We start from the raw sequence: 26,446 nt of genomic DNA, 5'->3' as shown, positions 1-26,446 counted from the left end.
GAATACACAATCACAAACTTAAAGACAAATCACCTCTAAGAGGATGCTACTTAGAATTCTGAATAGTGAATTTATTGGTAAAAAATTTTAATCTAGAATATAAGATTAAAGCATCTGCCTCATCAGGCAGCCTACACTCACTGCCAAATAGAAACTGCTAGAGCTGCATATCTGAACAAAATGATTATAAATCAGCTCTGAAAAGATTCATACTTGTTTTTGTCCTGGGCTACCATATAACAAGACTTAACAAATGGTGAAAGGGTAAAAGAGTTTCAAAAGAAATTCCAATTGGATGACTAGTCTCTAAAATTAAAACTAAACTTGAATTAGCAAAATAATACTATTTATATATACAGAATCTATATGATAAAAAAAAACTTCTAAGGGAAAATATAGATGATACCAATTACATTTTCAAGCAATAATATAATAATTTGTTTTTAGATCTTAAGACTATCTGAATACCAAGAGATGTTCACCTCTAAATATATACCAGAAAGAAAAAAGTGTATTATTTGAAACAAGGGAATAACATTAGTGAAGAAAAGAAGCATTACACTATAAAATGTGATATACAGATATAATTATCTTATTTTGTTATTAAAATTTACTGATGAATCAAAGTAAATTGAATAAACTGGTTGAATATGCCATGTCCTTATACTCTGCTTTCTCTTAGTGACCCATCTTCTATTGTGGTACTCTTTATATACAGCACAGTTGACAACCACTTAAAAGAAAGTTTCAGAAGGTAAGTCATAAAACTGACCAAATTGAAGACAACATTTATTAAACAGAGTTGGTGTCAACTAGATACTAGCTGCTTGTAGCTTACCCTATCAGCCTTACGTTCCACTAATCACTAACTCTTAAGATATTAGAAAAGGATAGCAAACATTGAATGCAAAACAAAATATATCTTCAGATTTAATGAACAAACATACCCCACTTGTATAATGAAGCAGTGTTATTGATATATTGATATATTTAAAGAAAAAAATTACAGAAAAATAACTGAGAAATAAAAAATCAACTTTTTGAAGGTAATTACAAACCGAATTTTCTTCCTCCTCTTCCAGTTCTCGCTGCTGTTCTTCATGTCTTTTAGCTTTAATCTCCATAGCTTCTATGATCAGGTCTCTTAAAATCGACACAGGTTTTGCATTCTTGATAAAAGGATGCTAAAAAAGTAAAAATCAATGGTATAAAATTAAAAATGTGTCTCTGAAATGTATTGAAAAAATGTTAAAACAACACATAAATGTTATATAACCAGGATCAAAGGCTTCAATGATTGTTCTTTCATATAGAATTGGATGTGTAGGTTAAGGAAAGAGAATATTTCATCTGTTCTAAAAACAGACTTTGCTACTAGATTTACTTGTTTTTAAAAAAACCATTAAAGCACACAAACAAATATGCAAATCTGTTAATAAAACATCATTACCCTTAAAGATATAATTGTCCAAAGAAGTGTAGATTAGGTAGTAAAAAATAATTTTAAAAATTTAAAAGATTGGTGATTACACTGCATATAAATATAAAATTATTTTGGTATTACAACTAGATTTTAATCTTAAGCTGACAGTATCAGTGGTCAAAAGAAGGACAGCTGTTTCCTTACTTCTTTTTACATAATTTTCTATTTTACTATATATTAAATAATATCAATCCCAATAGAGAAATAAAAACCAGTGATAAAAGAAAAACATTTTTCATATATAAACACTGCCTCATTTCTATACTATATATAAAATAACTTTTAACTTCTTTTTTTCTATGACCCTGATCTAGCTAAAATATCTGAGCTTGTTACAACTAAACAGAAGGGAAATGACCAGAATAGACCTTGGTTTTTGATGACATTTTTATTGAGGTGGTAGAGCAGGAGATAAAGTAGAGGGACAGGTTATAAGCATAATTTGGGATAGATAACCTAATTTGGAGACAGCACTACAGCTTCAAAATGTAATATTCATAATTACATGTCCGTTGATAAGAGTCAAGAGCCATCTGAGTTATTTTAATAAAGGTCACAGAACACAAAAATATTCTTCAAGATAAAACCATTTTTTAGTACTAAAGAAGAAATTATAGATACTTGGAAGAGGCTTTAAAGTGTTGAACATATCATTTGGGGAAACTATGAGCAAGGATTTTACCAGATTACAGAAATACTAATATCAATGGCAAAGAACCAATAAATTATTTCTCAAGTTATAAACTAATCACCAGATAGATTAACTTCTGTTAACATAGTTGTGGTGGAAACCCCTAGTCAATCACTAAAACAGAATTGTGGTTGGACCTATGGCAGCCCTGCTAGATCCTATATTTCTCGGCCTCCCTTTCTGCTGGTTATGACTGTGACTAAGTTCTCATGAGTAGAATGCAAATCCAAGTGTAGTGTTCCACTTCCTGATCTGGGCTTTACAACATGGAGTGTGCTCTCTTCCATGATTTCTTTTCTTTCTGCTAAGTTGGAAAACAGACCAATACAGTGCCCCAGAGGATGGTGGAATTACAAGAAGGAAGGAACCCCAATTTTGGGGTTCTGAAAATTTTTGAGAAACACTAGTAGAAAGGTTACAAATATAATAACTGAAGATACGTTCTCTGCCCTTAAGAAACTTATTACCTAGAATAAAGAATAAAAGACAAATACCAAAAAATTACAAGGTGACATACAAATTACATTCATAATGTTTGGCACAAACTATATGATTAAGCGATGTAGAAGAATCGGAGACAGAATCTCAGATGCCTCATACAGAAGAAACAGAACTGTTAGATTGGAGGACAAGTATGAACAACAGAAACAAATACAAAGGATGTATGTTAGAACACAGTAGGAAGATCTGTCTAGTTAAAACCAAAACACTATTTGGTGAAATAGTGTTCTGTGAGTTTAGATACAGGTAAAGTGGGACAACAAGGATACATGCTTAGGATGAGATGCCTGTATTTTGTCTGAGAGCTACTTAATTTACATAAACAAGAGAATAATGTAAGGAAAAGTATGTCTTTGATAGCATAATCTTACAGTAGAGTTCAGATATGAGGTAGATTAGGAAGCATCTGTAATAATACAGAAGCGAATTATTAAGAACCTGGGTTTAAAAAAATGCCACAAGTGAAAGGAAACAGTGAATCTGACATGAACTCTTAAGGATTTAGTGACTATGTATTAACAGAAGTAGAAGACCAGCACTGCAAAAATTGGGAACCAGTAGAATAATATCGCTTTAAAAAGGCACAGAAATCTCAAACTGTATTATACTTTATCTTCTAAGGGAAAATGGTGAGCCAATCACCAAGCCACAGTGTTACATATTTAAAAACTGCCAATGTCCATATATGGTTCAACCAGTCCACTGCAAACTTACTTTTGTAAAGTTCATTGTGAACTGACCACAGTATTAGGCTACCACTAATCTACATAATTTAAGGTTGTTAATTTCAAAATGTTGGTATGTCTTTCATTTGTACTGTTTTCTCTATATAACTGCTACAAGCATGATTTTCACCAACAAAGAGGAACAGGCTAACAAAGTTAAAAGGGTATTTGAAGAACAAGGTCATATTATTTGAATATTCTTGAGTCAGAAGGGAACTTTTATCAGACACACTGGCAGATTTTTAAAGATTATTTTTAAAGACTTTTTAGCAGCAGGTGGAAAAATTCAAAGTGCAAAGAAACATAAAGAAAAAACCAACAACAATAAAAATCAGAAAAACAAGTTGGCAAAAATAAAACATGACAATTATGATTAAAATGTTATTAGCATATACCAATGGAAATAAATGGGCTGAATTTCCACTTACTAAATAGTATATTAGTTAAGTACAAAAGAGACCTAGTTCATAAGAAAAATTCAACTACATGCTCTCTACATGGCATATATAACTAAATCCAACTCATATTTCAGTAAAAAGCATACTGAAAAGAATTTGGGTTGAAAGTCAAATATAGGTAGTGACATATTAGTCAAACATGGAAAGATATCAAGAATAAAATGATTCAAAAAAGCAGAACTGAACACAGAAAAAAGTACATGGGGAAAGAGTTATTTAATGTTAATGTTAATAAGGGACATAATAAAAAATATATAGTTATAAACTTGATATATTAGTATAGCATTATTATATGTAACAAAAATTATTGACATGAGTTGTTCTAAATAAGTAAGACATAGGAGATATTAATATTTCTTTTTCAGTCACTAAGAAACAAAGCAGGTAAAATAAATGATCTGAATAACATAATAAGATTGAATTAACAGAAATATCAATACCTAGAAGTTATGTCTTTTTATTAAATGCCTAGAGAAGCATGTGGTACGAACATAAGAATGGAAAGAACAACAAAACAGTATGTAACACCCTTAGAAATACAATCTAATAATATAATATACATAATGAGCTAGCAAATTATGAATATAGCAGCTCCAACCAGTGAGGAAAAAATAATTTAAAACTAGTGCTGTGAGAGTAGTCTGTATTGAGGAGTGTGTGTGTTTGTGTGTGGTGGGGGGTACATTAAACTAGATCTTTACTACAACACCACCAAAATAAATTCCAGATAGATTAAGAAGTTAACACTTAGTTTTAAATATGGAAATATAAAAGAACTAGAGGATAATATAGAATATACATTTAATAAAATATATTCAATCCAATGCCATAAAAGAAAACAAAAAAAGATGATTTGAATATATACAACTTAAAATGATGACTGGAAAAAAACATGAACTAAAAAAAATTTATGCTGGACAAGAGGGTGATTATTATATGAAGTGTTTTTAAAAGCATATCAGTAAGAAAAAGATATGCACACCAAATTCTGAAACTTAATAAAGTCTCACTATTTTAAAATGCATCTAAACTAAAAGAGGGTGAGAATTCTTAAACTACTTGAACTAATGAAAAGACAGAATATACCCCAAATCAACCTATCACATTCTTGATTGTGTATTTTTAAATATTTAAATATTTAATTTAAATAATTAAAAACATTTAAATAAGCATGTATTATAAAAATTAAGGCTGCTTGAAAATTTATTCTTTTAAAGTCTGTAATATTCTTAAATTTTATGTTCTAAATATCAATTTTTAAACTGACAGAGTCCAAATTAGTAATTTATTCAAAAAAATCTTCAGGGAAAACAATTTAAAGTGGACTGAAGAAGAGATGTCTACTTCTGACAGATTGAGTAGTCATACTTTTCCTTTTATCTCTCCATTAAGGTATAACTAAAACCCTGGGCAAGCATAGGTAGGAAGACTCTGAAAGATGCAGAGAGAGGGTGGCAGACTGACTAGGGACTATGGAACTTGAAGAAGGACATAGCTGTGAATTCCATGGGTTTTTGATTTTTGGGTTTTTTAAAATCTCATTTATCCCATAGTGGGTACAGGAGAAGCCAGCAACTCAAAAATACTAACTAACACAAGCTAAAAACGTCCCTACGAAAGCCTGCTCTATCAAGCCAATAGATCAGGAAAGGAGAGCTAGCAAGACAAAACTTTGAGACAATGACCAGTGTACTCCAACCAAATACCATGCAGAAAACATTGGCCCCACACCGACCAGCAAAGGCTGAGTGGAGAACCTAGACTTTCACCTTCTGGAAGCTACCGAGGAGTGTCAGAGAAGACCAAGTATCAAGCTAGGGCATTCATCTCTGCCAGACAGTATAAGAAAATGTTCCCCACCAGCACCAGTGAGAAGTGTTGGTAGAGACCATGTTGGAACCTGCACATATACCCCAACCAGGAAGTTATAAAGAAACCTCACTCTATCCATTCTAGAGAGAGATCTGAGGAGGCCTTAGCAGAAGAGTTGGAACTTTCATCACCACCCAGCTATAATGAGCCTGCGGTGCCAGCAGAGGCCACCAGGGGGGCTCTGAGCTCTCCCCTATTAGTAATAAGGAGCCCCTCCTTCATCCTATATGTCAAAGGAAACCAAGTGAGGGACCTGGGATTCTAGTGATACCTGTCAAAAATGTGATAGTGCCCCTTTCCTCCACCAAAGCAGTGTCAGAGGACACCCATGATAACAGGAAATTTAAATAAGATCCACAGTCTCAAAATAATACCCAAGACTAGAACAAAAATTAACACAACCTCAGGGACCTGTGGGACCTGTGGGATCCATCATTTGTGTTAATGTAGTCCTAGAACAAGGTTAGGGCTGGAAATGTGTTTGAAAAAATAATGGCTAAAACTTCCCAAAATTGGTGAGACATAAACCTATAGATTCAAGAAGCTGAACAGGATAAATACAAAGAAGTCCATACCAAGACACATCATAATTATGAAAATTAAGACAAAGAAAAGTCTTAAAAAGAGCAAGGAGTATGTATGGCCCCGGAAGATGACTGGTTAGCCAGAGACGGGTAAAATTCCTCAAGGGAGGAACAACCTAAGACAGGCACAGTCGCAGGGAGGCCATCAGGTGAGAAATTGGGGATCAACAGAGGTGAGGCTTAGAACCTCACCCCCACTTTTTGAGAGAAATCATCTGCATCCGTGGATGTTTTGTTGTCCTTGTCTAGCTTGGATTAATACTTAGCCTATAGGCACACACCTGATCATCTACATTTGCTTTCTTACAGCACTAAACTATGTTTTCTACCTTTATCTTGCATCTACCTACCACTTCAGCATTTTATTAAAAATAATAATAATAATAATAATAATAATAAGGGAGAAATGTGGGATTCACATATAAATCAAGTATAAAAATCAAACGAATATTCATATTTGACCTGATTGTTTATAGTTCATAATGCATGATCAAAACTGAAAGTTTCTGTGATGACTGCCCTTGTACTGTTCACCATGTAAGAACTTATTCACTATGTAAGAATTTGTTCACCACATATGAACTTACTCATTGTGCTTCAGAAGATCAGAGACTGATGAGAATTAGGCTTGGGGTGGATTAATGATTGTGCATCGAGTCCCCTGTACAGAATTTTATTGTTGTTAACTGTTAACAACCATTTGATCAATAAATATGAGAGATGCCCTCTCAAAAAAAAAAAATGAAATGGATATTTCCTATTTTTGATGACATAAGGGTGGAACTTTTTCAAAAGAGGATTAATTATATGAACGATATCTATTTTTCAATAGCATCAGATAACCTTTCAAGACTCCCAACCTCAATGAATCTTTTCTCATATTGTTTTTGCTCGTGTATCATCTTTTCTTTGTATTAAAGATGGCAGAAAGGAAAAAAAAAAAAGAGCAAGGAGTAAAACAATTCAGATGACAGATTTCTCATAAGAAGCCATGGATGTCAGAAGAAAGTAGCACAACATTCTTCAAGTGCTGAATGAAAACTGTCAATCAAGAATTCTATAGCCAGTGAAAATATCCTTCAAGAATGAAGAAGAAATTGAGACATTCTTAGATTAGGGAAAACTAAGACAATTCGTTGCCACAGACCTGCCCTGAAGGAAAGGCTGAAGGAAGTCCTCTAGACAGAAAGAAAGTAATAAAAGAATGTATTCTGGAACATCAGGACAAAAAATAATGGAAAAAGCAAAAATATCATAAATATAATAGATTTCCCTTATTCCTTGAGTTTTCTCCATTACTTAAAGGTTAAAGCAAATATAACACTGCTATGGATTTCAATGTGAAAAGGAAGTATTTAAGAAAGACAATTATATTATATACAGGAGTGACAAGATAGATAGTTTCTACTCTTTACTTGTATTGGTAAAAAAGAAGAATAAGTCATACTGAGAAGTGACTGATAGTTACCATAGGAAAGGGTTTGGAGTGGGGGAGGGATAAAAGGGCACAAAAATGCTCAATCATAATATAAGTTCATCAGATGGATGGTAGTACAGCATGGAGAATACAGCCAAACTCTCTGTAACATCTTCCTTTGTTGACGGACAGTAACTGCACTAGTGGGGGTGAGGATTTAATAATATGGGTAACTGCTGAACCACTGTGTTGTATACTTGAAACCAATATGAGATAGTTTATCAACAATATTTAAATTTTTTTTAAAAAGTCACATGCCATGGGTATTCACAGAGTAAACCATGACACCACATATTTCAGCCAACCCCAGGGGTCAGTTCAAATAATGGCAGATCTCAGTAAACCTAACCTCATCACAGGAGGCCAACTAGTGGCAGGAGCTGATTTTCAGGTTCTAGGTTCCTCACCAGCAGGTTTAAGGATCATCTTTAGGTCAGGAACTCTAACACGACTAGGTTGATCTTGAAACCTGTCCTTTAATATCTTTAGAATTTCAATTTCCTCACCTATTAAAAACTGCTAAGAGTTCAACTAAAAAATTTCAAAGGATCCTTTCAGTCTATGATTCTTTAAAACTTACACTTTAGACACAAATGTGTTATAGAAAATAAATCACCACAAAAAAATTCAGTGTGAACTTCTCTTTAAAAACTGTTTCTTTCATAGGGTTTAAAAATCAATATGACATAATCTGTACATGTAGCTTATAAATATGTGTCCAACTAAAACTTAGTAAAAAAATGAACACTGAGAGTTAAACAATAATTTAACTCATAATATAAAAGACCCATGTAAATCTCCTTTTAGAGACAGAATGGCTTCTAGGCATCCAGCAAAATAAGACTCCAGTGTTTCTAATGTGACACTAATGAAACTAAAGATAATTATCCTATCTAAAAAACATTTTAAATCAGAACTTTGTTATGTTAAATAAACACATATTAAATTCAATACACATGTATTAAATACTGGATACCAGGAGTGGAAAAGCAGTCACCTCCCAAAGGCATAGCCCTGACCCTGAATTACAAACTAGGACAAAGACACAGAAACAAGCTGTTTAAGTCTGATATGGTAAATGATACCCACAGGGTGCTTATGGGAACACAGAGAAATGACAACTAGCCTAAATAAGGCTGAAGGAAAAAAGACTTCCTGGAGGAGTACCTAATTTGAGTTAGAAACAATTAGACAATGAGTAAGAAGGAGCCTGCTGGTGAAGGGGTTTTTTAAACTATGGAAGGGTGTGGGTAACAGCATGAGAAAAGGTACAGATGATTGAAAAAACATGGTCTGTGTAAGAAACTACAAATCTATTATTTCAGTATTTATAAAGGAAAAAAGGGAGGTGGCAAGGGGTCAGTTTTAAGAGGCCAAAGACACCATATTATAACAGAGAGCCCTGAATGATTAACAATAGTACAATAGAAAAAATAAAAATCAAGAAAGCAAAAAGTTGGCCATAAACACTATACAAAACCAGTTACATTGTTTACCCTTATTATAAAGAAGGGCGCTTGGGCCAACCCAGCTAAAAGCTGGAAGGTAACAGAGCTTGTTAATGTAGCTTTCTCAGGTCAACTTCCTAGGCAGACAAGGGTGGAGAAAGGGTGAAGAGTGGGGCTAAGAAGCAAATGGAATAAACCTAGAACAATCACTTTCACTGTGTGATCTTCAGTGAGTCATTAACTTTCTGGGCTTCAAGTTTTATATGCACAAGATTAGGGAATTATGCTAGAATATTCCTTAAATGCTTTCCCACCCTAAAACAACAGAATTTCTTTTCTTAAGAAAGATTACAAAAGATTATGGAAGAAAGACTAGAAAAAAATACTGGTTAAATGATCCAAGTCAGTTATCAGACCTATTTGGATTTACTTTTGCCATATTTTGTGCTATTTGTCGCACCTTTTGTTCCCAACTCCTTTCTTGCCTTCTTTAGGGTTGAATATTTTAGATACTCAATATGACAACAGTACTAGTAGGTCTTTGATTTATGTGTTCAAAATTCCTTTGAAATGCTGATAATATTTCAAATTAGATGTTTCAACTAATGAATTTTTGAAAGGTAATATTTACACATAACACAAAATTCAAAGGGCTCTTTCTCTATCTTACTCCTGGTTTTCTCATCCATATAGTTACCTTTTCTGGAAGCTAGTTTCTTACATATTTTTCCAGAGCTACTCCACTACAAGCATACAAGCATTGACTATATATATATGTATGCATATATATATATATATATACATATATATGTGTGTGTATATATATGTATATAGAGAGAGCACATACACATAAATACATGAACATATAGATGTACATATACACACATATGTGTATGTAAGTGTGTATACTGTTACCTTAGACTGCTTCCAATTTGTTGACAGATATTTATGTTGTTTCCAATCTTCTGCCATTACAGTCAGAACATTACAATGTTCTGAATATTTTTACACATATGTTGCTTCATACATGGTTTTCTGTAGAGTAAATTTCTAGAAGTATAATTGCTGGGTCAAAGATTGTATGGTATTTTATTTTAGACAGCTACTGTTAAATTGCCTTCTGTGGAGACCGAGTATGAAATTTTCTTAACATAATCACTATATTTAGGAAACATTATGGTTTTTATACCCTCAACAAATCTCTTTTTAAAAATAGATTTGGAAAAATCACTTTTTATAAGAATCATGTTTTGAATCTTTTCACTTGACAAAAGGTATTATTTTCCAAATATCATGTTTTGTTAATGTGAGACATACTTACTATTAGCTTAGCAGTCTGAGCCTATTGTTGGGAAAATAAAGAATCACAAATATTTATTGAAAGTATTAAATTATTTCTACTTGTATTAAATGTCAAGGCAGATAAAAACCCTTTTGACACTATGGATATAAAAAGTCTTGTAGCAGATATTTGCAGCAAAAATACTGAAACTCTTCAATTAGGTAATCTTGTAATCAGCATATACAACATAGGATCTTTTCAGGGAATTCAGGGATCCTATATTTACAAACCTTACAACAGAGCAGGAAGTCAAAGACAAAATGATGGATCAAGGAATCACAGCAGGGAAAAGAACATGGGCAATAGTAACAATTGAGACAAGAATTAATTTCTGAAATGAGAGCTCTTTGGAAGGTTTGTTTCAAAGTGACTTCAGGAAAAAAGAGTTGACAACAACAAAATACAAAGAAAGAGGAAAAGAAAAGATTGAATTTGGAAAACAAAAGAAAAAACGAGACAAAGAGAACACATAAGAATGGGTGTGTGTGTGTCTTTATCAATCCCTATTTCTTAGGAGGTTTACTTCTTTAGAAATCAGTTAATGAAGCTCAGAGCAATTCTGATCAATGTCAGAAAGCTGAAAGGATGAAGAAAATACCCTTCCCTAGAGGGGTAAGTACTGACCTGTAAAAGCTGTGTTGCAGTAGCTCTCTGCTCAGGATTCTTCACTAGGCACTTTTTAACAAAATCGGTGAAATCATCAGACCAAAGTTCTGGCTTCCTGAATGTTGGTGGTGGATTTGTGGGAATCATAAAAATAGCCTAGTAAAAATGAAATATCCAAAGACACAGTAAGAATCACAACAGCACACCAAATAAACAAATCTCTTTATCTAACTTTTTATCAGACTCAAAATCTGAAAAACAAATTTAAGCTGTTCTAGGATTTCCAGTAAGATTGCAATTCAGGAAGCAAGTCCATCTGCAACTAATGTAATCATTTCCCATTAAATTTCCTCTATTTGAATTGTAGCTTATTGAGCACATCATTCTTTATTTTATCTATTATTTTTGATCAGTCTCCAAAGAAGACTGCATTTCTAACCCTTCAAATGAAGGATATCCTCCAGTTAAACATATCTGCCCCCAAATTTTGCTATTACATGCCAGATTTACTTCCCATTTCAGTTTTATGTAAGTCCTGCTGCTCAAAGTGACTAGAAGCAGTCCAACTCCAGCCCAGAATACTTAAGTATAAATAGAATTAGTGCTGTGTTTGAAATAATACTTGATAGAACCAAGACTTTTATTTCTTGTTCTAAACATATGAGTCAGGATTCCAAATAAAAGGTTTTAAAGATAATATATCACTGTAATTTATTGCTAATGGTTTTAGTATTAATGACAGTACTAGTAATAATACATTCAGATAGTTCAAAATTCAAAAGCTCTAAAAAGTCTCCATCATCCCTGTCCTCTTAGGTATTTAGTCATCCTTTTTCAGCGAAGAGAATTAATCCCTCATTTCTTAAGAAAATCACTGTTTGTAATGAATGAACTTCTCTCCTGGGCATCTAGAATAGTTCCTGATAGATACTGACACTAAAACATTGTTTCTTTGAAAAGGTATGAAAACAATAACAAAATTAAAACAAATTTATTAAGCACTCAATAAATAGTAGTGGTTATTGTTTTCATTTCTGCATTAAGTTAATACAGATGATGAGGCAAACACAGTAAGTGACAAATATTTTACAAAGTAAAATGAATTCAACCATATTGTAACTGTAGTTTAACAGGTAAATTTATATAATTATGCAATCAAAACTACAGATGAGATGAGGTAAAAATGGCTTTTCAACAATCTTAATATATGCCTATGTAGCACACAAACATGGGCCTCTCAAAGATGTATTCAGTGATGAAACATTCAAAACACTCCCAGGATTCTAGATTGCAAAATTCTCTGACTTTCCAAAAGAGAGGTGTCTGTCTCTGTTCTACTCTCAATTTTTTCACCTGGGTTTTGGTGGTCCTCTCTCTTCATGTACAAACATATTTCATGTACATGATCTTAATGTCTCTTTTCCTTAGTACATAAAAAAAAATAGAGATGGCAATACTACAAACTCCAATAACACTTAGAAACCAAGTTTTTTACCACTAAAAGAAACTCATCATAGCTATGTTTAAAACTTCTGTTCATATATAGAGAAAACACCAAAACTGCAGACAAAGTAATAAAGATAATATATTCTTGGGGATATCAATTTTAATGCACTCATTTGATAAAACTGTTTCACTCTCCATTGTATTTTTATTAACTATTCAAAATCTTAAAATCATAGAATGTCCATAGTAAAGATATATGACATATCACTTAGCTGAATCTTCTCACTTAACAGAAAAAAAACCAAAAGCCCAGAGAGGCTAAGTCACTTAAAAATAAATTTTCAGACCTACAAAAAGGACTTTATTTAGAACATTAGTATTCTATTACTTCTACTATGTTTCAAGAAATAAGAAGGTGATGTACAAAGCAAAGAGGGTTCCTAAATCTAAACAAGAAGCTGTTAAGAGGATACAGAAATGATCATTCTTTTTTCAACATATGTCTTCCCAGGTTCTCCTCTTATTTCTAAGTGGGGAAGAAAACACAAGCAAGTTTTAAGTCTCTAAGACAAGAGAGTAACAGGGAAGATCTCAAAATTTACAACAACCACAACTGTGACAGCCAATAAAGTTGAAGTTCATTCAATGAAATACGAATGAGGGGAAGACCATTCAGTAGAGAAAATAAGTATTTTCAACAAATGGTGCTGGGAAGACTGGATATGCATATGCTATAAAATGAATTTGGACTCGTACATTATACCATATACAAAAATTAATTCAGAATGGGTCAATGACCCAACAGTAGGAGCTAAAACCATAAAACTTAAAACATAGGGGGAAAGCTTCATGACATGAATTTGGCAATGATTTCTTTCAAATGACACCATAAATCCAGACAACAAAAGAAAAAATTAGATAAACTGGACTTCATCAAAATTTAAAATTTTGTGCATCAAAGGAAACTAACAACAGAGTAAAAAGACACCCATACTGGGAGAAAATATTTGCAAGTTATATGTCTGGTAAGCAGCTAATATCTAGGATATATGAAGAACTCCTACAACTCAACAACAGCAAAAGAAACGGATTTTTTAAATGGTTTTAAATAGATATTTTTAAATAGATACTTTTCCAAAGAACATATTACATATGAAAAGATACTTGACATCACGACTCATTAGGGAAAAGCAAATCAAAACCACTGAGATTTCACACACATCCATTAGCATGACTATTATTTAAAAAAAGAAAGACAGGAGATAAGTGGTGACAAGGATGTGGAGCAACTTCATCATACATTGATCATAGAGATGTAAAATGGTACAGCTGCTGGAAAACAGTATGGCAACCCCTTAAAAATTTAAACATAGAATGACCATACAATCCTCAATTCCTCTTCTGAGTATATTTCCAAAAGTAGTGAAAGCAGGAAATAGAACAAATATTTGCACATACATGTTCATAGCAGTATTATTTACAATAGCTAGAAGGCAGAAGTATAACCCAAGTGTCCATTGACAGATGAATGTATAAACAAAACAAAAAGTGGTAAAAAACTTGGTTTCTAAGTGTAATATAAATACAATTGAGTATTATTTAACCTGAAAAAGGGGCAAATTTTGATAATGCTGTAACATAAACCTTGAAGACATTATGCTGAGTGAGATAAGCCAGTCACAAAAGGACAAACATTGCTTGATTCCTCTAAGAGGTTCCTAGAATAGTCAAATTAATGGAGACCAAAAGGTTGAATAGTAGCTGCCCAGTTGTAGGCAGCAGGGAATCAGGGGAGCTGGCACAGTGAGTTCGTGTTAATGGGCACAGGTTTCAGTCGGGGCAAATGAACAAGTTCTGGAGATGGAAGTGGTTATTGTTGTGTAACAACGTGAGTGTAGTTCATTTCACGGAACTGTGTACTTAAAATGGTTAATTTTTTGCTGTGTACATTTTACCACAATAAAAAATATGAATGAGGGAAAATATAAATAATCAAACTAAAAAATATTTGCTAGTGCCTGCTACAAACACTGCAATAGTGTTAAGCATTATCTGGAGCTCAAAGATGAAGCAGGAAATACAGTCCCTGCCCTTAAGAAACTTCTAACCTACCCTGGTAGTGAACGAACAAACAGTAAAAGGTTTAAAGAATAGTACAATAATAAAAGAAGTGATAAAAAGCATAAAGAAGAGAGGTCATTCCCCTTAGAAAAAAACAGTGTAAGGAAAAGCGAGAGAGTGGAATGAGACTGCTAGAAGGAGCGGAGAACATGCTGACTACCCTTTAAGGGATAGGAAATGATAAGATTAGAAGGGGAATGGAGGATATGGAGTTTGGTCAACAAGAGAGTGCAGAGCTGAAAGAAGTCTTTTTTTTCCTGGTGTGTATGTATGTTTGTTTTTGTTTTTAATCAGTTTGTTTATGACCCAAGAAGCAGATTAAGAAAAATCAAAACCAAAAACCTGGATGCACTCTAAATATGGAACAGAAAAGGCAGTTAGAAGCTAGTGTAGATGCCCCAAGATGATAAAGAGTTCAAACTAGGATGGTATCCACAGGAATGAATTGGAAGAAATGGGGCAGGAGATACTGCAAAAGAAGAACCAAGAGTATATCCTAATAACATTGCTTGGGAGTGGTGGAAAAAAAGGAAGAATGAATGATTATTGCAGAATTCGAAGAATAAAATAGATACCTTAATTGCAAGGCACTCAGGTTACCTAACAATTCACTCTATCACTCTTATGAAAGTCCTCAGAATATACAGCAACTTAGTATAATGTGTTATCACAGGTTTCTAGCTTGGAAAGTGATCCAAAACTTTCTGTGCACAAAGCAGTGAAGATTCAATATCCATGTGTTGATTCTAGAATAAGAATTAATCTCTTTATTAGTGCATTCACCTTCTTTCAAAAAGGGAAAATCCTTTAGCAGAAGAGAACATTCTTTCACATCTTACTTCATATTACTTGTACTACATCTAAGATAGTCAGTCCTTCAAAAGCAGTATAGCCAGTTTTATGACACAATAAGCAACAATGACAAGGAAGTATTTTCTGCATATACAGAACTATGTTCTAAGAAAGTAGCAGCAAACTGATAGGCCACAGGCCAAAAAGCATCAGTGAATATATTTTGTTCAGGCAACATTGACCTCACATTTCTACAAGGTAAGAATCTGCTGGAATGATATTTTACCCAGGGTATATATATGTTCTTCCCCTTTTGACACAGGCCCCATCTAGTCTGGCTCAATTTTCTACTCTAGTTGATGGTCCCCTTACATGTTTAACTTTGTAAGTTCTGCTACTGCAGATTTTACAGTAAGCCACATGTCTCAGACCCGCAGAGCTCGCAGCCAACTTGTGGGGAAAAACTAACATATAGGAAACAAACAGCAAACAATGGAGTGCTAGAAAATAAAGTTCTGTAAATAACCTAATTCATCTCAGCGCCATAACTGAAGTAAAACCTAATCTGGCTTTAAGGATGGGCAAAATGGGGTTAATATTGGCTGCTGGAAAAGACACACAAACCAACCTGGTACTTCAAATTAAGGAATAAAAATAAATTTGAACTCTCATCTCTGCAAAACAGTTCAAAGCACCTACATAAGCCCCTACATAGACTGACTTCAAACTGCAGGTACATGACACTATATTGTCTAGATAAATGTTGTTCATCTGCACTTCTGTTACAAATTGATGGATAGCAACTCAGTGATTTATGTCCTTGAAGCTAATGCTCTCCTTTGAACTTTGAGCCAATGAGCTGCAGTCTTATCTTCAGATAATCTTAACATATAAGGCTCACCTCAGCAGTAGCTATTAAAAAACTCAAGGATAAAAAGCTTAACTCTAACTCTTATTTACCCAGTACTATCATAAAGTGATCCTCAAATGTTTCATCCTACTCTCAAACAAGCACTGAACTACACACAGTTCAAACAAATAAGTCTTAATACGTGATCTACCAAAATGCAGAGACTCTAAGTCTCCAGGAAAATCCCTGTACCTTTTATTTCCATTTTTCTAAGTTAGAAAATCAGTAACTGACAGATTTTTCTCACAGACTTAATTTTGTTCAATAATTTAACCTAATCATGAATCAGACAGATATCTTAAGAATCTCCAGGTCTTTCATGAGCTGTTTCGGTAACAGGCCCCTGTTGTAGAAAGTTTTGGCAATCAGTGGCTAGCCTTAGACTAACAATTCACTCTCTTCCTTGCCACCAACCAAACTGCCTCAACACACATTAGAGCCATATAATTTATCTTATCTCTAACACCATTTTGATTGAAGAATGTTAGTATAATAAATGGTACGATTGTCCTTGTGTTTGTTTCTACACAATGTGTTGCTTAACTACACACTGAACCTCTGATTAACTCTTAACAAGAACTTTCCTGATCACAAGTAGTCTTAAGAAGCCAAGAAATTTAAGGGCCTCAAAACAACTAATTTTCTTCAGGCCGTGGACTCCAGGAGCACCCAGAAGACATGGGAAGAACTGGAGCTGAGAAACTGCAATGCCTGAACATTATAATTTCAGTGGAGTAAGTCAACGCATAAGTCTGAAGCTAAGGTAGCTGGACTTGTGAATGTACAGAAGCAATGGACATGCCAGAATAACAAAGAAATCTGTGCCACTATTTAAGAACTTCAGGAATATGAGCAAAAGATTATCTTCAAAACAAATAAATGACAATGAGATAAGGGATGAGAATGCACTTTATAAAACTGCAAAGAAGTGAACAAACAACTGTTTCCTTATAATAAATGTAATAAACAGGCAGCATGCTGCTAAGTCAAATAGAAATGTTCCATTTCTAAAAAAGGATATATAGTAATAATAATTTTTAAAAGACTATTATAAATATTTAACAGCAAATAGTACGAGAATAAAGACAACACTGGACCTATGTCAGAAAAACAGGCTTGAGTTCTAATTCACCACCTGATTGACTGTGTAGCCTCATTTTTCACATAAGTAGAGGTTGAACTACATATTTTTCAGGTTCCTTTTTGGGTCTAAGAGACCCTGGTCTTCCATAACTGCCTAGCAATCTAGGAGTTAAATCGTAGCTACACAAGTATTAAATTGTTAGTTACAAAGGAGATGGAGGTGGGAAAGGAGAGGGAAAGATAACAAAAGGCCTACTGGATGTTAATATAAAAATACAAATCTAAATCTTTCCTCATTCCCTCAAAGCATTTCCTCAAAAGCAACTTGGAAATGAGATTTTGAAAAGAATACTAATATCCAGTGTAAATTTTTGCTCTTAGAGCATAGTTTCTACAATAAGCACAGGATTTAAGTATTGAGAGTATGACCTCACAATTCACTCCAGCTCCAGTTGCAGGAACTTCAGTAACCATTCATCTGGCCAATAAAGGCCAATCTGCCTGCATAGGAACGCAATTAAGGGAAGGGGTGTGGTTGGTACCATGGCAGCACAGAGTGAATAAGAGAACCAGCTCCAGAGGTCTGAACCAGCTCTAGATGGCACTGCATTCAGTAATACCACCATTGTAAGTAGTTATCTGACCTATTTTACTTCTTTATGCCTGTTTCTACATTTTAAAAATGGGAATAATAATAGTACCTATCTCACAGAGCTGTTCTGAAGTTTAGGTTAATACATGTAAAAAACATTTAGAAGAGCATCTGCCTCATTGTAAATGCACAATAATGTTACATATTATTAGCCAAGTTTACCGCTGAAGCTCATAAGGGTAAACTAGCTTATTCAAGATCACACAGCAAGTAAAGTGGCTGTCAAAACTGGAACTCTAGTCTATCTGGCTCCATAGCTACTTCACACTACCTCCATGTTTCTATGAAATTTCTGCCACAGATAATTCTAAGATAAAGGCTCTATAATATTCAGTCACCAGAAAAGAAAATGGAAAGCTAGTTGTGTATAAATGATTATAGTTCACTTTCTGTAACAGTGGAAAACTGCAGACAACAAACATCAAATAATTAAGGAATGGCTAAGGAAACTACTAAAAATCAATAAAATGGAGTAACATATTGCCATAAAAATGACAAATGCATTAACTACAAAACCACAAAGAAATGTTTTGGTCTTTAAAAAATGAAAATGAGAAAATACAACAACAGTACAGAATGTTTACCTTCACTTAATAATGAAAAATATACAACTATAAAAACTGAAAGATGGTACAGAATCTCAAAAGTTCAGAGTATCAATTCACAATAACTACCTGCAAGAATGCATATGATTCCCTTTAAGTTTTATTATAAAGTCCACTATAAATCTGACATTTAAAAATCGTATTTGCAACTGAAAAAGGCTTCACCTAAAACTATTGCTTAAGTTATCACCTACTCCCATCTGCCCCTAAGAGCACCTCTTATACAAGTACAACTTAAATTCCAATACCTTTGACTGCTTCCAGTTATAGCTCATCCATCTTTCAAGGTTGATATATAATGTCCTTTTAATACTTCAAAAGTATTTATAAAACATGGCTACAGAAGAAACCAAAAGTAAACAAAAGCCAACACTTAAGGAACTTTTTCATTCTCAGATCTCCCAAATTAGAATTCCTGGTATGATCAGTTCAACTAACTTTTTGAGCACATAAAAGGTATCCATACTTGAAATAAAAGAATTTCTTCAAGAAGTTTAGAATCTACTGGGATAAGAAAATGCATACCATATCATTTCAATAAAACAGTGAAAGTGCTAAAATAGATGTCAACACTGTGTATTGACTTAGCTCAAACTGATTTTTAAAGAAACATGAGGCTTAAGCTGAGTCCTAAAGAATGAGTGAGTTAATGATGCACAGAAAAAAGAGCAACAGTTCAAAGGTGTCAGATCTGAAATATGCTGAGTCTACAAGGAAACTGACTTACATCAAAAGTGTGGGGCAGGGAAATTACAAGGTAAGCCTGAAGCTTCTTATTACTGTTCCATGAAGAAAGGAACCACTCAAAAACTAATCAGGTCACATCAAAATAAGTTCAGAACCTAGAGAACTTAGCTCCACCCATAAAAGATTCCAATTTAATTCATCTGAAGTGAGGACAAGGCACAGTATTTTTTATCTCTCAAGTAATTCTAATGTGCAGCCAACTTTGAAAACTACTGTTCTAGAATATAAAATACAAGGCAAGTATTATCATACATTATATCTCAACTTGAGCCTTTAACTTGTACTCTCATTCACTATAAACTCATTCTAAATGCCCTGGATAACATGGAAACTACCTAAAGGCATAGACAATGTCTATCAAGTTTTGTATTCCCCAGAGTATTAGACATATTACCTCTGCATAATAAAATCTGAATTTATATGGAAAGCATTGATCAAAGATTTCTAGTTAAATATGGAGACTTGAATATACTTATTTACCTCAAGTCCATTCCAAAAACCCTACTAAAGGACAGTAAGAATTTTTTAAAAAGGCTTAATCTCCAAAGAAAGAGGTCAGTAACAAATATGGCACAGCAATAAAATTTTGGAAACAGAAAAGTTGATGGATGAGTCATCACTGACTCAAAGGATCTGAGAAATCAGTGAGAAGCAATCAACTCCTACCACAGAACAACAAAAAAAAAAGGGTAAGAAATCAGAAGCACCAAATACATCTAAAGACAGGATATCTATAGTGATGAGCACACCTGGCACCAAGATCCTAGTTTCTAAAATGCCATTCCCCGCTAAAGGAAACTGTGTTTCTTGAAGAAACAACTTATTTCAGGGCTGGATCAGGGAAATTAAGAGGCAAGTCCTGGGGCATCTTGTTGAGCCATATATTAAAGAAACACTCAAAGATGAATGGAATCATGTCAAAAGGACACAGGACTAGCCAAATTTAGGATAACAACATCAAAATAATAACTATAGTTGATTATAGCATGTTGAATAAAATAAAAATCAATTCATCTCTGTTAATATTTTTAAGCAGGAGTTTAAGAAAAGCTATTCTTCACTGAAAAATACCAATGAATAAACAATGATTGAATTAACTGTAGAGTCATCATTTGTCACCCTCAATGTAACAGGATCACTTCAGGCAGGTATCACCAGTGGATACCACTGTACTACTAGTAGGTAAAAGGTTATTGGAGCAAGAATTGTTGCAGCATACAGAAACACTACACCACAGATTACTTAATAATCATGAAGGATACAATGTACCATTACAATAGTGATATCTAATCATTAGCCAAATTAAGTGATCAAACTTAAAATCACCAACAGTGAGACAATCTGACAATATGTGATTTCTAATGTAATACAATATGAAATACACACCACCACCCACAATATTCTTCTCCAAAATATACAACCTGAATCTAATCTGCTGAGTACTGGAAATGTGTCTAGTACTACTAAAAATTTGAATTTTTAATTTAAGTTTAAATTATTATATGAGACTAGTGGTTATCATATTGGGAAATATAGATATATTCATTAATAGAACATTACAGCAAGTTCTACTAGATCACCCTGTTCTAAATCTAATTTCCAGGTTATAGGAAATACAGGGAATAGAGGAAAAAAGCCAAAAGACACTAAATGAGGAAACATTAAGGCAAATTCAGATTATGGGAAATTCTATCCTTCCCCCCAAAAAACCTTGCTCCACCCCTTCAAAAAGTCAATGTGAAAAGGCAAAAAAAATATATGCGCATCTTGAAGGGTGGGAGGCATGGTAGCTGAGCTAAATTAAAAAGCCAAATTCAATGTGTGTCAACTGAAGATATTAAGTATGAACTAAATAGTAAATAATATTAAAAATACACTTAATTTTCTTAGATGTGATCACAGTACTGTGGTTAGGCAGGAGTATGCATTTATTCCTCAAGGATGCATACAGAAGTAAATGTTCAGGGGTGAAGTAGCAAACACTTCCCCCCAGAAAAGAAGATAGACAGATGAAAGCAAGCTAACTAGATAGAAGAGGAAGACAGAGGAAATACAGACAGCCAGATACATGGCTGGTAGAATAACAGACCCCCAGAGATGTCCACATCCTAAGCACTGTAACTTGTAAATTATCTTGCCTTATATGGTAAATAGGCAGGATTTGCACATAGGATTAAGTTAAGGATCTTGGGGTAGGAAGATGATCTTAAATTATCTGGGCAGGCCCAATGTAATCACAAGGAGTCTTAAAAGTGAAGAGAGGCAGAACAGAATCAGAAAGAGATGTGACTACAGAATCGTCACAGGGCTGCAACGCTGCTGCTTTGAAAATGGAGGAGGAAGCCACAAGCCAAGGAAGGTGGGTGGCCTTTAGAAGCTAGGAAGGTCGGGTAAACACATTCTCCTTGAGAGCCCCCAGAAGAAAAGCAGCCCTGCCAGCACTTTCAGTTTTGACTCAGTAAGATCTGTGTTGGACTTCTAACCTACAGAGCTAGAAGATAACAGACTTGTGTGGTGTAAGCCACTAGTTTGTGGTAATTTATTATAGCAGAAATAGTAAACTAATACAGATAGACATTTGGAGGTAGAGGAAGAAGGAGGTGAAAGGGGGAAGAAAGAGGGAGGGGAAAGGAGGGGAAGAGGGAAAGATGAAGAGAGAAAAAGGAAAGAGGAAGAAGCTGTCATTCAGAGATAGGGAATACAAGACTGTCATCTCCACCCCGAGGTGGCCCCAAAGTTGACTTGCTTTCTCTGAGTAAATCAGGCTTGGTGATAATCAAGGCTAGGACTTTCGGGTCTATCTGGCAATTCTGACACAGGTCCGCTTGTCACCTAAGGCAAAAATGACTTGCACATAGGGGACTTCTGACCATTTCCCTTCCTTCCTACGGGAGAGAGAGAGTGGTAAAATAGTATCATAATTGATACTTCCCTAGGGGGCCATTTTTGCCCATCTCCTAGCTGGTATCCAGGCCAGGCATGGGTAAAGAAGAAGATTGTACACTACTTCTTCAGGGTTTGGGGGTCAAAAGTGTTCCAATTTTTAAGGATGCATCCCAGAGGAGTAGTATTATTCAAAGTGGTCTTAAGAGTCCAAGCTGCCCATCTGAAAGACACCAGGGAAGAGAAGGGCATCCTCTTTTCTGTTTCCATCATCTGAAAACCAAAGCGTCCCTTGGCCTGTCCCTTCCCTCTTACAGGGAAGTCTGTACCCACTCCTGTGCTCGCGACAGCGTCAGAAGAGGATCCGTTCCCAGATCAGCTGGCATAGTTGTGCTGTGGGGCACGCGAGCCATCTGGGGATGGACTCTGAGTCCTCTCGTTCTGAGATGCAACTGTTCAATTCTCAGTCTGAAGTACAGATCTTAGGATGCCCCCCATGCCAAATGGAACCATTGCCATAAGAGACGTCTCCAGGTATTTTCCACTAGGAAGGGACACCTGACCCACAGGGTACTGAGGAGTTCCTCCCTGACCCTGGAGGTTAGATTGAGAAAATCATCTGGCTCAAACAGGAAGAGGTGGAAACAACAGCCTCTCTGCATGTAACTCAGAAGCCATGCACAGGAGGTCAGGATTATTAGGTTGTACTTGAACATGACCCAGTCTTCCAATCCTGCATCCCACTGACACCTTAACAGGTGGTAACAAACATTAAAAAGTCATTCCTCTGCCATAATCTAGAATGCGGAATCCCCTGCCCAGTTGGTGCCTCATGGCCAGGGCTGGAATCCAAGGGGCAATTTGCTTTTTGCAGAAGAATACTAACCAGGGAAATTTTACATCTGCTTTCCCATCTCCTGTAGAACACCAGGGACAAATAGTAAGAGTAGTTGTGCCCAATATCTGACCAAATTGATAGGTGCTTAACTCTCCTAAATCCCGAGTGACAAGGTCTTGAAAGAAGAGGGGACTAGCAGGATCCCCAGGAGTAAGTCTCCTTATGACAGGCATAGTGTGATGAAAGAAAGCTCAATCCTCTTTAGGGACTTTTGTGGGGAGCCGGAGGAGGTCGACCAAGTCACTCTTGCAAGAAAGGATACTCAGGGGAGCCTCCCTCCCAACTTCCCCTGCACCTCCTAGGACAGCAAGTCAGAAAAGAAGAGCTCCTTATGGATATCTGACTGGGCAGTCGGGGTCTGAGTTCCAACCAGAGACCTCGGGGAGTCCGCCAAGGAGTAGCCCTGCCTGGGACCTCGCAGCTGTCTGCCTGTCTCCCTCAGTCCCTCACATCCAAAGATAGCTTTGAAAGAGAATTCTGGCCCTTACTCAGCTGACATTCCTGGGACTTGGGGATCAACCAAGGGGACTCAGAGGAACCTAATGCCTGAGTGTGTAAGTCAACTGCCATGCTAACTGCACTTTTAAATGGCTGACGGGCACCAAATGTTATGCGCAGCCATCAGCTCATCTCTAATAAAAGGAAAGTAAAAGAAAGACACTGGTTTCAGCTGATACCCTTCAAAATCCTATCCCCCAAAAGATGTTACTGGCACAGATTTTATTGTTCTTCTCCAGGATCATATCTTGAGGATGACAAAGAATGAAGCTGACGGATATGAGTACATAGCAATCAGCAAAGCTTTGAATAAGGAGTGAAAGGAAAAGGGCTCCCACTAATTGGGAGGAGCTCCAAGGAAGGATGCTGCTGGGGCTGCAGTGTCTAGGGGTTTATAAATACAAAATGTAGTAATTTACATAATTGGCCAGGGCTTGCTGCTAAGGCCAAGCTAGGATCAAAAGAAAAAGCTCCCTTGTTTCTCAGGCTGAATTTTCCAGATGTCCAGCATGTGGCTTCTTGTTTACTACAAAGCCTTGACCCTAGCTCCCTCCTGACTGCAACTTACCAGGTCTTTAGCTCTAACTGCCTGCATCCTACTAACACCTGCCTCAGTACAGTAGTGCCAAGTGCCATCAGGATGTTGCTTCCACCAGCCATGTTATTGAGGATGGCTGCTCAGACACTAGCTGCCACATTCTCACTCCACAGAGAGCAAAAAGGAGGTAGGGGGACAACAACATAGCATTTTATAACCCAGCTCTCATAACCCAGACTCCCTAGAAGTCCAACACACTTTTCTTTGCATCTGATAGCCAGAATTAGGTAAGAAAGGAATGATGAGAAATGTAGTCTTTACTCTGAAGAACAATACTTTCAGCCAAAACTGAGGATTCTACAACTAAGAAAGAAAAGATGGCAATTAGCAATGTCCACATTACACACTTATTTTGATGTATATTAGAAAAAACAAATTGCACATAAAACCTATGATTTCAAGGATTTTCTTTTCCTAATACAAGACTAGGATAAAGAAGTGAACAGACTTAAAGTTAATTTAAGCCAAAAATTAAGTAAACTATACGTGGTACAATAAAGAATTTGTCTGATCTTTGTCTGGATTCTTGGCGTAAGGCTTCCAACACTCTTGCAACCTCCAAAATGACTGGGAAGTGTCTTTATTACGCTAATGAGGTGGCTCAAAGTGGCACCTAGTTCAGGGGGCTGGTCACCAGAGAGACCAACCTCAGGATTAGAGGGTAAGGACTCTCAGCTGTCTGACCTCTGGGGAGGGGGTTGAAGGATGAGTTCAAACACATGGCCAATGACTTATTTAAACACGCCTATTTAATGAAAGCCCAATAAAAACTCTGGACACTGAAGGTTGATGGAGTTTCTTGGTGAACACATGCATGTGCCAGGAAGATGACATGTCCTGATTCAACAAGGAGAAATCATAAAAGCTCTGTGTTCCCTCTCAGACATTGCTCTATGATTCCTTCACTGTCTTAGTCCTCCTGATTTATATCCTTTATCATAAAACTAATCATAAATACAGTGTTTACTCTGAGATCTGTGAATCATTCTAGCATTATTAAACCTGAGGAGTCAAAGATCTGCCAAATGTATAACCAATAAGTCAGAAGTACAGGTAAAACCTAGAGACCCATGATGTGCAGCTGGCATCTGAAGTATCTGAAGCAATTGTGTTGAGGACTGCACCCTTTAACTTGTGGGGCTATGTTAACTCCAGGTAGTTAGTGCTATAACTGAACAGCACTACACTGAGTTGGAGTTGAAACAGAATACCAAAATATAGCTGGTATTCAAATATGGCAGAAGAGTGAAATTGATAAGCAGGTTTATATGAGAAATACCTCTCAGGCAAAGATGAAGAATAATGTTTCTCTACAGATGTGGTTCTCAAAGTGTGGTTCACAGATCCCTTTATGAGGTCCTTTCAGGGACCTAACAGATCATATTTTATGTTTTCATAAAAATCCTACGGCATTATTATGATTGGCACACATAATGTAGTGGGTAGGGAACAGGGGAAAGGCAGTACATACAGAGAAGACAAGTAATGATTCTATAGCATCTTACTACACTGATGGACAGTGACTGTAATGGGGTATGTGGGGGGGACTTGATAATAGGGGGAGTCTAGTAACCATAATGCTGTTCAAGTAATTGTACATTAACGATATAAAAAAAATCCTATGGCATTATTTTCCTTTTTCTCTCTATTGACATTTGCTCTAATGTTACAAGAGTAATGATGGGTAAAATTGCCAGCACCCTAACACTATCAAGGCAGTGAAATGAAAGTACTGGTATTCACTGTATTCTTCACTACCATGTACTCACATTAAAAAAGAAAAAAGCCACTTTCAATTAAGAATGTCCTTGAAGAAAAATTAGAAAATTAATTTTATTAAACCTTGATTTTACTTAAACCTCTGACATTTAGTACTTTGTGTGATGAAATGAGAAGTATGCATAAACTACGTACGCTATGACCTCGGAACAATAATTGTCCCAAGGCATTTTCTCAAAAATAAACTGAGTCTGCCACTCCAAGGAAAACGTACTTCTTGATACACATGATAAAATTCAAGCTTTCA

At 35.4% G+C, this 26,446-nt stretch overlaps 1 protein-coding gene across 3 annotated transcripts in view; it reads right to left on the bottom strand.

The window, feature by feature from the left end:
• STK3 (serine/threonine kinase 3) overlaps positions 1–26,446 on the bottom strand; it is a 354,002-nt gene that overhangs the window by 134,802 nt on the left and 192,754 nt on the right. For all 3 annotated transcript variants that reach the window (XM_036875911.2, XM_036875929.2, XM_036875938.2), the window contains 2 exons: positions 11,206–11,343; positions 1,059–1,184 (listed from right to left, as the gene is read on the bottom strand). In XM_036875911.2, the coding sequence (XP_036731806.1) occupies positions 1,059–1,184; positions 11,206–11,343 (264 nt within the window). The remainder of the gene's footprint in view (positions 1–1,058; positions 1,185–11,205; positions 11,344–26,446) is intronic.

The sequence above is a fragment of the Manis pentadactyla genome, chromosome 3, assembly GCF_030020395.1.
Source record: "Manis pentadactyla isolate mManPen7 chromosome 3, mManPen7.hap1, whole genome shotgun sequence".
Lineage (NCBI taxonomy): Eukaryota > Metazoa > Chordata > Mammalia > Pholidota > Manidae > Manis > Manis pentadactyla.
The sequence above is the reverse complement of the archived record's forward strand: the minus strand, read 5'-3'. Positions and strand labels throughout refer to the sequence as shown.